Below are 13,382 nucleotides of genomic sequence, written 5' to 3'. Positions count from 1 at the left end.
GAACTCTCATCGGCTGCTTCTGTCTAAGCTGTGGTGTCCTTATCGGTAACAGGAGCAGTAGCAGTGGGCCCAGGGGGTGGGGTTTGACACCTGTGATGAGCTCAGTGGGAAAGGTAGCATCTAGTGCCTCTTCCTGCAGGAGTGGGAGCCGGAGGTGGGAGGCAGCCCTACCTCTGCACCCTGTTTCCAGGGAGGGGAGGCAGCACGAATGCCCTGTGATAGGCTTTGTAGTTTGAAGGTCTGTCCCAGGGGCCTCACAGGCTCAGAGACCCCAGGCCCAGGGCCCTAGCTCTCAGGATTTCAGAGGGAGGCTGAAGTGTCTGGGAGGACTGGGCAGGGGCTGATCCCGCTCCACACACCAATCTCACCCCAAAGGCACACCCACTCCCTTCCAGAGTGGGTGAGACTGCACCCCCCCACTGCCTGGGGTCGTGTGGTCTGCAGCAGCCAGCTGGGCATTGTATACAGCCAAGCAGACACAGGCCAAGCCTGGGGCATATAGGCTCTCATATCCTGGGCACAGGGCTGGCTTGTTTCATTTTACTTATTTATTTATTTTGGGGATCAAGGTCTCACTGTTGGCAGGCTGGAGTGCAGTGGTGTGATCATGGCTAGGGCCCTGGGCCTGGGGTGAGAAAATGCCTATATTTCTCAGAGATTTTGGGAGGCTGATGCAGGTGGATCACCTGAGGTCAGGAGTTCAAAACCAGCCTGGCCAGCGTGGTGAAACCCCATCTCCACTAAAAATACAAAAATTACCCGGGCGTGTTGGCAGGTGCCTGTAATCCCAGCTACTCAGGAGGCTGAGGCAGGAGAAACGCTTGAAACCGGAAGGCGGAGGTTGCAGTGAGCCCGAGATAGCACCACTGGACTCCAGCCTGCAGAACAGATCGAGACTCTGTCTCAAAAGAAAAGAAAGAAGAAAATAAAGGAAAGGAAAGGCTAGTGCTGGCCAGATCGCTGCAGGCAGGTCCTCAGGCTGGGTGGTGGGACTTTCATTTTCCATACTGGCTCCATCAGTTCTGTGTGGGTTAAAAATAATCATAACCTGTAGTTATTCCTTTCGTTATAAAAATAAAAAGGTATTTTAGAATGTGTGGCCCAGCCAGCAGGGCCTGCAGGCTCCCTCCCGAAGCCCTCTGCGGCGCCAGGGTTGGTTGCTTGGGCAACGTCTGCCTCCCCTTAGGGGACAACGCAACCTTCCCGCAAGGGCAGCCCGGGCCGCGCACAGCGTGGGCTCGGGCGCCGATGGAGGAGGCCTGCGGGCAGCCTGGATCTCCTAGCAGTCACCCTGCCTGTCGGAGGGGCAGCTGGCTGGCTCCAGTGGACTCTCCCAGGCTCTGCCTCCTGCCGTCCGCAGAAGACCCCAGGTCCATCGCCTGATGGAAAAATCAAGACCCTGAGAGGTCATGCCACCAGCCCAGGGTAGCACAGCTGGGAGAGGCAGAGCCCCGGACCAGACCCTAGGCTGAGGGCTCCTTCCCTCGAACAGGCAGGAGCGATGAGGCCTGGAAGGAGGCTGGGCAGGGTACGAGCAGCTTCATTCCTGTTCACTGTTCTTTTACTACTTTCTTTCTTTTTTTTTTTTTAAATGAGACAGGAGTCTTACTCATTCACCCAGGCTGGAGTGCAGTGGCATGCTCTCAGCTCACTGCAACCTCCGCCTCCTGGCTTCAAGCGATTCTCATGCCTCAGCCTCCCAAGTAGCTGGGACTACAGGCATCCACCACCACGCCTGGCTAATTTTTGTATTTTTAGTAGAGATGGGGTTTCACCATGTTGGCCAGGCTGGTCTCGAACTCCTGACCTTGTGATCCACCCGTCTCAGCCTCCCAAAGTGCTGGGATTACAGGCGTGAGCCACCGCGCCCAGCCCAGGGCAAGGGCTTTTATCGTTGTGTTTACTGATGTGTCCTAGTGCCTAAAACTCGACAGGCAGCCTTGGTTTCATGAGTAGAGGGCATGGGCGGGGCGGGCTGCTGTCCATGGGGTGATGACACGGCTTGGGGCCGTGCAGATGGACAATGGCGAAGGGATCCCAACGTGAATTTAAGAGGTTGAAACACAGGACTGGGAACTCTGGTTGTGGGGTGGAGAGAGAGAGGTGTCCAGGGCAATTCCTGGGCTTCTGGCTCAGGTGCTGTGGGTGGGTGGCACTTGCTGCATTGGATGCTCTACAGGAAACATGGATCTGAATGGTCCCTGTTCTTTCAGTTAGACACAGTGCTTCAAACTCCCTCAGCACCCAAGGTACTGGCTTCTTGAGTGCAGCATCAGCAATCAAACCCAAGTCTCAGCTGTATTTGCCCTGCCCAGAACAGGCCAGTCACCTCCTTCCTTCCAGACTCTATGCTTCTGTTAATGCAGCCTTAGCATTTAGCTGGCCACTCTCACAGGAACACGCCCAGACCTTGCCCTGAGCAGTCACAGATATGAGGCAGGTACTCTCTTCATTTCATGGATGCAGAAGTGGAGATACAGAGTGGTCAAGGGGCTGGCCCATGGTCTCAGCTGTGAGTGGCAGAGCTGGGCTTTAAAGTCAGGCAGCCAGCTTCTAACCAGATGCTAAGCTTCATCCCCTTGAGGGCTAGGACTAGCATTGGGACTGGCCTTGGATGGGCCACTTCCTGCCCTTTGCCCTCTGCCGTGGCAGCTGGCACTGCTCATCCTGTGTCTCCCACTTGCCTATAAATAGCCGGGCTGGCAGGGGGGCTGTCCCTCCATCAGCTCTCAGCCTGCTCAAGGCCAGCCTGCAGGTCCGGCCATTATAGGACAGGAAAACAGGTAGACAAACAGCCTCCCGGCCCTGCCACCTGTCCCAAGGGCAACCCAGACGGGCTGCCTGGGCCTCATGCGTCAACACCTGCCCCTCCCCTATCCTGCTGGCATTCCAGTCTGGGGCACTCACTTAGATTCTGTTGCTCAGCAGCTGTGTGGCCGAGGTACCTGCACAGCCTCCCTGAGCCTTGGTGTCTCCTGTGGGGATCTCACAGGGCTGCAGTGCAGGTCACATGGGGCATGCACTGAGTCCCCTTGAGAGCCCTCTGGGGACTTCCCAGGTGGGCCCTGGATATCCCAGAGGGTGGGTTGTATGAGAGCGTCTGGGGATCACATCCAGCCCTGCCGCCCTCATGGCCTTGGACAAGCCCCCTTTCTGGGCCTCAATGGCCCCATCTGTGAAATGGGGAGCACTAATGCTGTGCTGTCTCCCTCCTGGGGTGGTGAGGAAGATCCTAGAGCCTGAGAGTGAGGGGAGCTTGGTGAACTATAAGGTGGGGTGCACGGGCGAGGAGGTCCCTGTTTTTACAGTGCCCAACAGACAGAAGTAGCATCTTAGTGGAGAGGTCTCCCTTTCAGGAGGGCCCCAGCCAGTTGGTTCAGAGGCTGAATCGGCAGCCTCTGTCCCTGGTTCATGTGGGCAGGGGGACTTGGTGGAGGCAGCCCTGGCCTTGGCCTCTGGGTCTGGGGAGACGCATTCCCATGGAGCAGACAGCAGGGAACCAGGGCAGCAGGAAGGGCGAGAGCAGATGGTGGGTGCTGTTCCCGGGTCCCATGGAGCAGACAGCAGGGAACCGGGGCAGCGGGAAGGGTGAGAGCAGATGGTGGGTGATGTTCCTGGGTTCAGGCCTGTCCTCGCCATCTCCTCCCTCCCTGCCAACTGGAGCACCTTGAGGACAGGGAATGGCTCTCATTTGCCTGGGTGCAGCGTCAGCAAAGGAAGTGTTTGTTGAGTGAGTAAGTGAGGCAGCTTTTCAGGTTTCCCGGGCAGGGGTCCTGAGCAAATCCAGGGGAGTCAGGAAAGCCCAGGGGATACAGTGAAGGCCCGAGCTTGGACCTGGAGGGCGGGAGCTGTCACAGCCCCATCTCTGGACCTCCCCAGGAGGTGTTTGGATGTGGTGGGGCAGTGACCCTGCTCTCTGGTGTCTGCCACCTCCTGGGCTCTCTCCTGTGCTTTCCTGACACCTGAGTCCCGAGGGCACTGGGACAAGGGTCCCTGGGGCAGGGGAGGGAGTCCAGCCCTGTGCCACGTGGCCTCAGCAGGCTCTGCTTCCGGTCCCCTCCCCTGCCGCAGGTATTTAAGGTCTGAGAGGGGCCAGTTGGGAGCTGTTGAGGCCACCCTGGTGGCACTAGAGCCCTCTCAGGCAGGCAGACCCAGGGCCTCCCCGCCACACCTTGTTCATGGATTTTGTCGCTGGAGCCATCGGAGGTAACAGACAGGATGGTGGGCTGTGTAGACAGTGCTGCTCCTGGGGGTAGCAGGAGGAGCTGAGGCCCAGGAAGGTGCTGGGCAGCAGGGGGGGCTTTGAGGAGCCCCCCACCCCCCGGGATCTGCCAGGACCTGGTGAGGGCCATGGGTGCCAGGAGCAGAGAGCAGGTTCCTGGGAGGCTAAGGCTGGTTGAGGGGTGCTGCAGGGCCTGGGGGGCTACACTGGCCTGGGAGGCTCAGACAGGAGGCTGAGGGCAGGCTGGGGATGGGGCTGGGGTCCAGGCATGGGGGCCGCTCGGGAGGCAGAGTTGGGGAGGCTGGGAGTCCTTGGTGTGGGGAGGGGTGATTGAGTCACCGGAAGGGAAAGAAGACCCCAGGAGAGGACGGAGAGGGCGGGGAGATGGGTAGGGAAGATGGGGCCTGGTCCTGCAGCAGGGACTGGAAGGGGTGGGCAGAGGACGGTAAGGGGCCTGGCGAGCTGGCTCCACCTGCCCCGCTGGGTGTGTGAACCTGGCTAGGCCTCCAGAACCTGCTTCTCAGGCCAGACTCTGCTGGAGAAACCATTCTCCCACCTGTGGAAGGGCTCCTGGTGAAAGACTGATTCAGGGAGATAACCAGGCCCTGGGACACGGGCTCAGCTCCATCCCATGGGCTGTGGGGGCTGTTTTGAGTGGGCATCCCTGGCCTTGCTGGTCTTGTGAAACATCAGTGGGTGGCGTCAGTACTTCTGGGAATAGCATGGGGGTTGGGAGAGCAGCCCAGCTCTGGGCCTGGGAGAAGGCAGGGTACCTGCCCAGTTAACAGGCTTTTCTTTTTTTTTTTTTCCCTTGAGATAGAGTCTTGTTCTGTCACCTAGGCTGAAATGCACTGGTGTGATCTTGGCTCACTGAAACCTCTGCCTCCTGGGTTCAAGTGATTCTCCTGCCTCAGCCGCCCAAGTAGCTGGGACTACAGACATGCACCACCATGTCTGGCTAATTTTTGGGTTTTTAGTAGAGGCAGGGTTTTACCATGTTGGTCAGGCTGGTCTCAAACTCCTGACCTCAAGTGATCTGCCCACCTCAGCATCCCAAAGTGCTGGGGTTACAGGTGTGAGCCACTGCACCCGGCCTTCATTAGCAGGCTTTCTCAGCCCCAGCTAGGTGCCAGCCTGGGGCCAGCCGCTCCCTTCCTCAGGGAAGCTACTGGACTTGCCTGACGTCACAGAGCTGGAAAGGGCCCCTGAGTCTGGCATCTTTCCTTCGGAGCCACGAGGACGCCTAGGTAAAGGGCTCTCACTCTGTGCCTGGCCCTGGGTCATGAGGTGTCAGCCCTGGGCCGTGTCCTTGGAGAACTCCAGTTCTGGAGGCGGCGGTGGCATACAACAGCAAGGCCATATGACAAGGGCTCTGCTCAACATGTTCCAGGCACAGAGGCAGCCCAGAGTACAGAGGCCAGAGAGGGCTTCAGAGAGGATGTAGTGTTGTGGCAGGGCTTTGATGGATGAGTAGGAATCTGGTGAGGTGTGTGAGGTGTATGGAAGGGTTAAGAAGGGTCGTTCTCTCCAAGCCACTTGGTCTTTTGCCTTACTTCATTTATTCACTTCATTCTTTCATCCCACATATTTACTGAGTCCTGGGCGACAGTGAATAGGGTACAGTCCCCATGTGCCTATTGTCTTCCATTGGCCTTTATCACCTCCCCTCAGGGGAGAGAATGGTCCTCCCAGGGACCAGCCTGTTTCCTCTCTGACTTCCCTGTGGCAGTGCTGGGGCTTGGATGTTGAGGCCTGGCACCCGAGGCCTCTCTGCAAGGTGTGGACTCCCAGCCCTCTCTCTTCCACACACACCTGTGGTTCCAGGCAGTCCTGACTCTTCACAAACCCCAGTGTGGGCTTCGGCTTCCCTCCTCCTGGCCTTTGCCCAGGCTGTGCCTCCCGCTCCTTCCACCCACGCGGCCAAAACGCAGTTACCGCCTGGCTCACAGGCAAACCCTCCATGGACTGATGGCTCGAGGGCAAGGTCTGCCTGGCTCAGAGACAGGGCCCAGCTAGGGTCGGATCAGACGTTCTCTCAGAGCATGACGCCCGTGGGAAGGCCGGGGCATGTCGGCATGTCTTTGGCCCAAGGCAGCGAGGATGAGGTAGTCCCAGGCCAGGACTCAGGGAAGGGGAACTCGCTTGCAAAGGGCAGAAGTCACTCGGAGGCTCAGTTTCCTCATCTATAAAACGGGGGTGCCCTCAGGATTGATGAGACCTGGTGCAGCCCAGAAGGGCCAAATGTGGGTCTGCCCTTGGGGGAGTGCAGTCAGCGTGCACTCTGCTTCTTCTTCCCTGCAGTGGGGTTGAACTGCTCGCCGGCCCCACTCTTCTCACTGTGGGTCTCTTCTTTCCTTGCAGGCGTCTGCGGTGTTGCTGTGGGCTACCCCCTGGACACAGTGAAGGTGCGGCAATAGCCAGCCCCCCAACCATCCTAAGGTCCCTGCACCTGTCCATGGCCAGAAGACTTTCTAGAATGCTAAACAGACCCACCCCTTTCCTGCTCAAATGCCTTCAATGGCTCCCCATAGCCCCTGGGACTATGTCAGTCTCACTTTCTCACCCCTGAGCCCCAGGTTTCCCATCTAACACAAGGCTCCCTGTCCCTGCTGTGCCCACAGTCCAGCATGGCTGGGACAATCAAGAGGGTGACTCTGCCCCTTCCCCAGGGCCTGCTGGCCTTGCCCTAGGCCTGGAGCCGCTCCTGCCTGAAGCCCACTTCTCCTGCAGGTCAGGATCCAGACGGAGTCAAAGTACACAGGCATCTGGCATTGTGTCCGGGATACGTATCACCGAGAGCGCGTAGGTCTGGGGCCAGGGGGTGGGTAGAGAGACAGGGAGGGGATGCTGGGCCTGCCTCCACTGCCCAGCAGGTGATGCCGGGCTCCCCGCTGGGTCTCAGCTCTCTCACCTTCCACATGGGAATGGTTCTGCCAATCTCATGGGTTCCTCTGAGGACTGGAGCCAGGACATCTGGCAGCTAGAGGGGCCTCAGAAGGAGGTTCCCACCTCCAGCAGGGGTCTAGAGGTAGTGTTCAGGCCTTTGACAGTCGGTGGAGGGACACATGCACTGCATTTCTGTCTCCTCCAGGCCAGGCACCCCTTGAAGGCAGTGTTGGGTGGAGTCTTTAGGGTCTAGCTCAGAGACCTGTCCAGAGCAGGACTTGGCGACATTCTCCTACGTGGACTTGGGGCTTGGTGCAGGCCAGGGGCTAGCTTGTGAAAGCAGCAGTGGCAGAACATGCTGTTAATAGTTCATTGTCAGGCCAGGTGTGGTGGCTCACATCTGTAATCCCAGCACTTTGGGAGGCCGATGCAGGTGGATCACCTGTGGTCAGGAGTTCGAGACCAGCCTTGCCAACATGGTGAAACCCCGTCTCTACTAAAAATACAAAAATTAGCTGGAGGTGTTGGCAGGCACCTGTAATCACAGCTGCTCAGGAGGCTGAGGCAGGAGAATCGCTTGAACCTGGGATGCGGAGGTTGCAGTGAGCTAAGATCGTGCCACTGCACTCCAGCCTGGGCAAAAGAGCGAGAGTCTATCTCCAAAAAAAAAAAGTTCATCATCATCAAGCAGCTGGGCTGGGTTAGGCCTGGTCCTCTGACTCTTCAGGTTCCCCCTTGTGACTTCCATCTTATAGCAGAGGAAACTGAGGCCCTGAGGCCGTGAATGAACTTCCCGAGGTCAGACAGCAGAGTGTGGAGCAGGGCTGAGTGTGGGCTCCCTCGGGTGGCTCCTCCTCCTGGCGGGGCCCTGGCCTGACCTGGCTCCCGTCTGCTAGGTGTGGGGCTTCTACCGGGGCCTCTTGCTGCCCGTGTGCACGGTGTCCCTGGTATCTTCTGTGTCTTTTGGCACCTACCGCCACTGCCTGGCGCACATCTGCCGGCTCCGGTACGGCAGCCCTGACGCCAAGCCCGCCAAGGCCGACATCACGCTCTCGGGATGCGCTTCCGGCCTCGTCCGCGTGAGTAGGGGCAGCCAGGGTGGGGAAGGCCCAAGAGAGACTGTGGGGTCTGAGAGGTTATCCATACTGGCAAGTGGGGAAACTGAGGCTTGATGAGGGCAGACACTGGAGGCCATACATGGAGCCAGGGCTGTGGGAGAGGAACTCGCATCCTGCCTGGGTTGGGCCTGGAACCCCTCAGCAGCACACAGATGAGGGGGTTGCTGCTGTCCTGCCCAGCACGGCCCCCTCGGGAAGGGGGCTGTGACCAAAGCGACTCTCCCTGTCATGGTCAGAAGGTCACCTAGAAGCCACCACGGGGAGGTGAATAGGCAGGCCCCAGGCACTCATGGCTCCAGGCACGGAGATGCCTGAGCACAGTCGGCCATTGCTGGATGCGGGCATTTCTCCATCCTCAACTGTGTGTGGAGCACCTGCAGTGCCCGCCTGCCCTCAGGGAGCCCTCGCTCCCGCAGGGGAGACAGACTTCTGCGCTTGGTGACAGCAGGGAACCAGCTGGAGCAACCCAGTGGCTGAAGGCCTGGCCCAGGGGTCCAGACCACCAGGCCTAGCTCTCAGCTCTGACTCTCATGAGCTGAGCAACCTTGGGCAAGCCAGGGAGACTCTCGGAGCTTCTGTCTCTCCATCTGTAAGAGGCATGACGAGAATTTAGTGAAATCATAAGGGTAAAGCCCCCAGCGCACATATGTGGAGTCCGACATGAATGAGTACCCACAAAGTGGCAGCCAGTATATCTAGTGATTTTTTTTTTTTTTGAGACAGAGTCTTGCTCGGTTGCCCAGGCCAGAGTTTAGTGGCACCACCTTCGCTCACTACAACCTGTGCGTCCCGGGTTCAAGCAATTCTCCTGCCTCAGCCTCCTGAGTAGCTGGGACTACAGGTGTGTGCCACCATGCCCGGCTAATTTTTGTATTTTTAGTAGAGATGGGGTTTCACCCATATTGGCCAGGCTGCTCTCAAACTCCTGATCTCATGATCTGCCTGCCGTGACCTCCCAAAGTGCTGGGATTACAGGCTTGAGCCACTGCGCCCGGCCATGATATTATTTTATTGCTGATATGTTATTAAATACGTTCTTGAACCTGGGTCATGGACATTTTCTTTTTTTTTTTTTTTTTTGAGACGGAGTCTTGCTCTCTCCCCCAGGCTGGAGTGCAGTGGCGGGATCTCGGCTCACTGCAAGCTCCGCCTCCTGGGTTCACGCCATTCTCCTGCCTCAGCCTCCCGAGTAGCTGGGACTACAGGCACCCGCCACCGCACCCGGCTAATTTTTTGTATTTTTTTAGTAGAGACGGGGTTTCACCGTGTTAGCCAGGATGGTCTCGATCTCCTGACCTTGTGATCCACCCGCCTCGGCCTCCCAAAGTGCTGGGATTACAGGCTTGAGCCACCGCGCCCGGCCTAGTCATGGACATTTTCTTACACGTCCCAGGAGAAGCCTGGCAGGCTGGCCTGGGAGAGATGTGGCCGCCGAGGAAGCATGGGCTTTGGTGTCGGGTGGGTAGAGCTGGCTTTGGGGCCCATGGCCCCCCAGCCCTGGGCCAGCCTGCAGGGTCTCGGGGCCCAACCTCCTGAGGTCACCGTGGGCAACATGAGGCCAGTGGGAGTCCAGGTGCAGGCTGTGGGCAGAGCCACAGGTGGCTGACCCCTGCCTCCTTCTCTGCTCCAGGTGTTCCTGACGTCGCCCACTGAGGTGGCCAAAGTCCGCCTGCAGACGCAGACACAGGCACAGAAGCAGCAGCGGCGGCTCTCGGCCTCGGGGCCCTCGGCCGTGCCCCCCGTGTGTCCTGCGCCCCCAGCCTGCCCAGAGCCCAAGTACCGCGGGCCGCTGCACTGCCTGGCCACGGTAGCCCGCGAGGAGGGGCTGCGCGGCCTCTACAAGGGCAGCTCGGCCCTGCTCTTACGGGACGGCCACTCCTTTGCCACCTACTTCCTTTCCTACGCCGTCCTCTGCGAGTGGCTCAGCCCCGCTGGCCACAGCCAGCCAGGTGAGCAGGGGCTGGAACCTGGCAGGGCGGGGAGCCCAGCAGGATGAGGAGGCCAAGGTGAGGTCATGCTGCCCGCCAGTACCCGAGTGGGGGCTTGAACTCGGCCTCCTGCCTCCCAGGGTGGGCTCCTCAGTTCTCCCAACACCAAGAGTCAGGACAGACTTGCTGTGTCACAGAGTCAGTGTGTGGCCGTGGACAAGTCCCGCTCCCCTCTCCCAAGCCACTTGCAAATGAGGATGGGCTGGAAGAGTGAGTCCAGCGCGCACTGCCCTGGGCACCCCGATCAGGCTCCCAGTCAAGGCACTGTGGTCTCTCTGCAGATGTCCTGGGCGTGCTGGTGGCTGGAGGCTGTGCGGGAGTCCTGGCCTGGGCTGTGGCCACCCCCATGGACGTGATCAAGTCGAGACTGCAGGCAGACGGGCAGGGCCAGAGGCGCTACCGGGGTCTCCTGCACTGTGTGGTGACCAGCGTGCGAGAGGAGGGACCCCGGGTCCTTTTCAAGGGGCTGGTGCTCAATTGCTGCCGCGCCTTCCCTGTCAACATGGTGGTCTTTGTCGCCTATGAGGCGGTGCTGAGGCTCACCCGGGGTCTGCTCACATAGCTGGTCCCCATGCCCAGCGGCCCACCCACCGGCAGCTGCTGGAGGTTGTAGTGGCTGGAGGAGGCAAGGGGTAGTGTGGCTGGGTTTGGGACCCCACAGGGCCGTTGCCCAGGAAAACGAGGAGCGTCCCTGCAGTGTGTCGGCTGAGGCCTGAGCTCGCCCTGCCCAGCTACTGACCTCAGGTCGAGGGGCCCGCCAGCCATCAGCCAGGGTTGGCCTGGGGTGGCAGGAGTCAGGGAGGAGTGGGCCTCTTTGATGAGAGCGTGAGTCGCATGGAGTCAGTTGTTCATCCCAGCTTCCCCATGGCCCCCGCCTCCCATGTCTTTGAAGCACCCCTCCAGGGAGTCAGGTGTGTGCTCAGCCACTGTCTGCCCCATTCCTAGACCCTTGCCCCCACCGCTGTTCCTGTGTCTTCACGAGCCGTCCCTTATAGGCAGGGGCTTCCCACAGGCTGGGGGCCTCGGGGCGGGGAGCATGAGCTGGGCTGGCACCACGACTGAGGGCTCCCGGCCCGGCTTCTTCCCCAGAGCAGGCTGCTCCGAGGAGCTGCTGCCGGGACTGCCATGCCCACCTGGCAGGGGCCCGGGGTGGCCATCCTCTCCTGGTTAGGGAATTTGGGGTGAGGTTCCTCAGGAGCCCTCACTCTGCCTGTGGACGCTGCACCTGTCACTTAAAGACCCCAAAGACTCTGTTGGGAACTGCTGTCAATAAATGTTTCTGAGGATGTTCAGGGCTGTGGCTCCATGGCCGTGGGCGGACTGTTCCCTGCCCCCAGCAGCTTTGCACCCTGTGAGGCCTGCCCACCCGTCCTGGGAGGCATGGGGCTGTGGCCCTGTCCTGCTCCCTTCCTGCTGGACGAGCCCTCGAAACCCGAGCTGCCAGTGCTCCCACTGTGCAGATGGCCACACTGAAAGCCCGCCTGGCACTCTGGGGGGCTCCACCGTCTCGGCCTTCTGGGCTGTGGGGCCTAGCCTATGGCGCTGAGTCCTGCTGCAGGGGGCTGTTTAGCAGGGTACTTACTGTTCTCACCACCCCATCCCAAACCCACCCGCTTTCTGAGCGAAAGCTGGTTCCAGCCAGGCCCTCCCACCTGCCCTGACTGTGAGCCGCCCCTCCAGAGGGGGCTGCCCGTGGGAGGGTGCCGGGCACCTTGCACAGCTCACCACAGCCGCCTGATGCCAGGCAAGCAGACAGCTCCAAGAGGGAGGGGGCCTTGACTGCAGTCACGCATCAGGGAGGGGTGGGTGGACTGCAGCCGGTGCTTCTGAGGCTCCAGCATCCCCCTCCTGGCATCACGTGGCTTCCAGTGATGGGGGCTATCAGGGGCTAGGGCTGGCAGGTCCAGCGTGAAGCCACCAGGTCTCCACCACGGCAGCCCTCTGGCAGGGCCGGAGGCCACCTGCATTGACTATATTCACTCATGGACACCAACCTTGACCGTGTCTGTGGACTGAACGCTATCCTGTGTTCTGCTGAACAAAACTCTTCTGCTCCCAGAGTAAGGGGTAGAACCCCTCCTGTTATGCCAGTCCCCATATGTGTGGTGCTGTGGGCACCTGACCTTATGCCCTGTGCCCTCTGCCAGGAACACCCTCCCACTGCTCTGCCTGGCTGGCTCCACACCCCAGGTACCATCTCCCCCAGGAAGCTCTCCCTGCCTGACCACTGGGCTGCTCCCAAGCATCTCTTGCTCTGCTCCCTTGGGGAACTGGTTGGGTGTGTGGTCACTCGTCTGCTTCTCCCTGGCCACAAGAACCTGCGAGCTGTGCAAGGACTCCATCTAGCTCCAGGGCTGCTGCACAGTAGGGGGTGTGGGATGAATGAGTGAGTGAATGAATGAATGAATAAGTCCTGCAGTAGATTCTGGAAAGTGTGTCCAGCTTAGGAGTTGCAGAGGCTGGGATGCTGTGGCCAAATGCTGGGAAAGGGCAGGCGCTAACGGGTTTCCATGGTTCATCAAACACTGACCCCGGGACCATTTTTTTGAGAAGACCCCACCTGTTCAGCCTTGGCAGGAGGGTTCCTGGCAGCACTCCTGGCCTGGCTCTGGCAGTGGCTGCACTCTGGGAGGTGGGGGCCTTTGGCTCTCCCTGAGCCCCTGTCACTGAGCAGCTGGCTCTGCGTGTCACTGGGGAGGGGGTTTGCAGGAAGGGCCTCTGTCCTGTTTTTTTTTTTTTTTTTTGAGACGGAGTCTCGCTCTGTCACCTAGGCTGGAGTGCAGTGGCGGGATCTCTGCTCGGCTCACTGCAAGCTCCGCCTCCTGGGTTCACGCCATTCTCCTGTCTCAGCCTCCCAAGTAGCTGGGACTACAGGTGCCCGCCACCACGCCCAGCTAATTTCTTTTTGTATTTTTAGTAGAGACAGGGTTTCACTATGTTAGCCAGGATGGTCTTGATCTCCTGACCTCATAATCCTCCCGCCTTGTCCTCCCAAAGTGCTGGGATTACAGGCGTGCGCCACCGCGCCCAGCTGTCTTCAGTCTTTACAACCTCTATGGTAATGACCAGAGAGTCCTGGGTCTCAAGGCCCAGCCAGTGTGACCCTGGGGAAGGCACATCTGCTGGTGCTGCAGGCGGGCACTGGGGGCCAGAGGCAGGCCTGTTGCT

At 59.6% G+C, this 13,382-nt stretch overlaps 1 protein-coding gene across 1 annotated transcript; it reads left to right on the top strand.

Annotated features, from left to right (window-relative positions):
• Positions 1-4,102: 4,102 nt before the first annotated feature.
• On the top strand, positions 4,103-11,549 carry SLC25A47 (solute carrier family 25 member 47). Its single transcript, XM_055288214.1, has 6 exons — positions 4,103-4,206; positions 6,584-6,627; positions 6,953-7,024; positions 8,005-8,187; positions 9,857-10,175; positions 10,496-11,549. The coding sequence occupies exons 1-6, from the start codon at positions 4,179-4,181 to the stop codon at positions 10,774-10,776; spliced, it is 927 nt and encodes a 308-aa protein (XP_055144189.1). The 5' UTR covers positions 4,103-4,178; the 3' UTR covers positions 10,777-11,549.
• Positions 11,550-13,382: the final 1,833 nt, after the last annotated feature.

The sequence above is a fragment of the Symphalangus syndactylus genome, chromosome 8 (assembly GCF_028878055.3).
Source record: "Symphalangus syndactylus isolate Jambi chromosome 8, NHGRI_mSymSyn1-v2.1_pri, whole genome shotgun sequence".
In the NCBI taxonomy this organism is placed as follows: Eukaryota; Metazoa; Chordata; class Mammalia; order Primates; family Hylobatidae; genus Symphalangus; species Symphalangus syndactylus.
The sequence above is the reverse complement of the archived record's forward strand: the minus strand, read 5'-3'. Positions and strand labels throughout refer to the sequence as shown.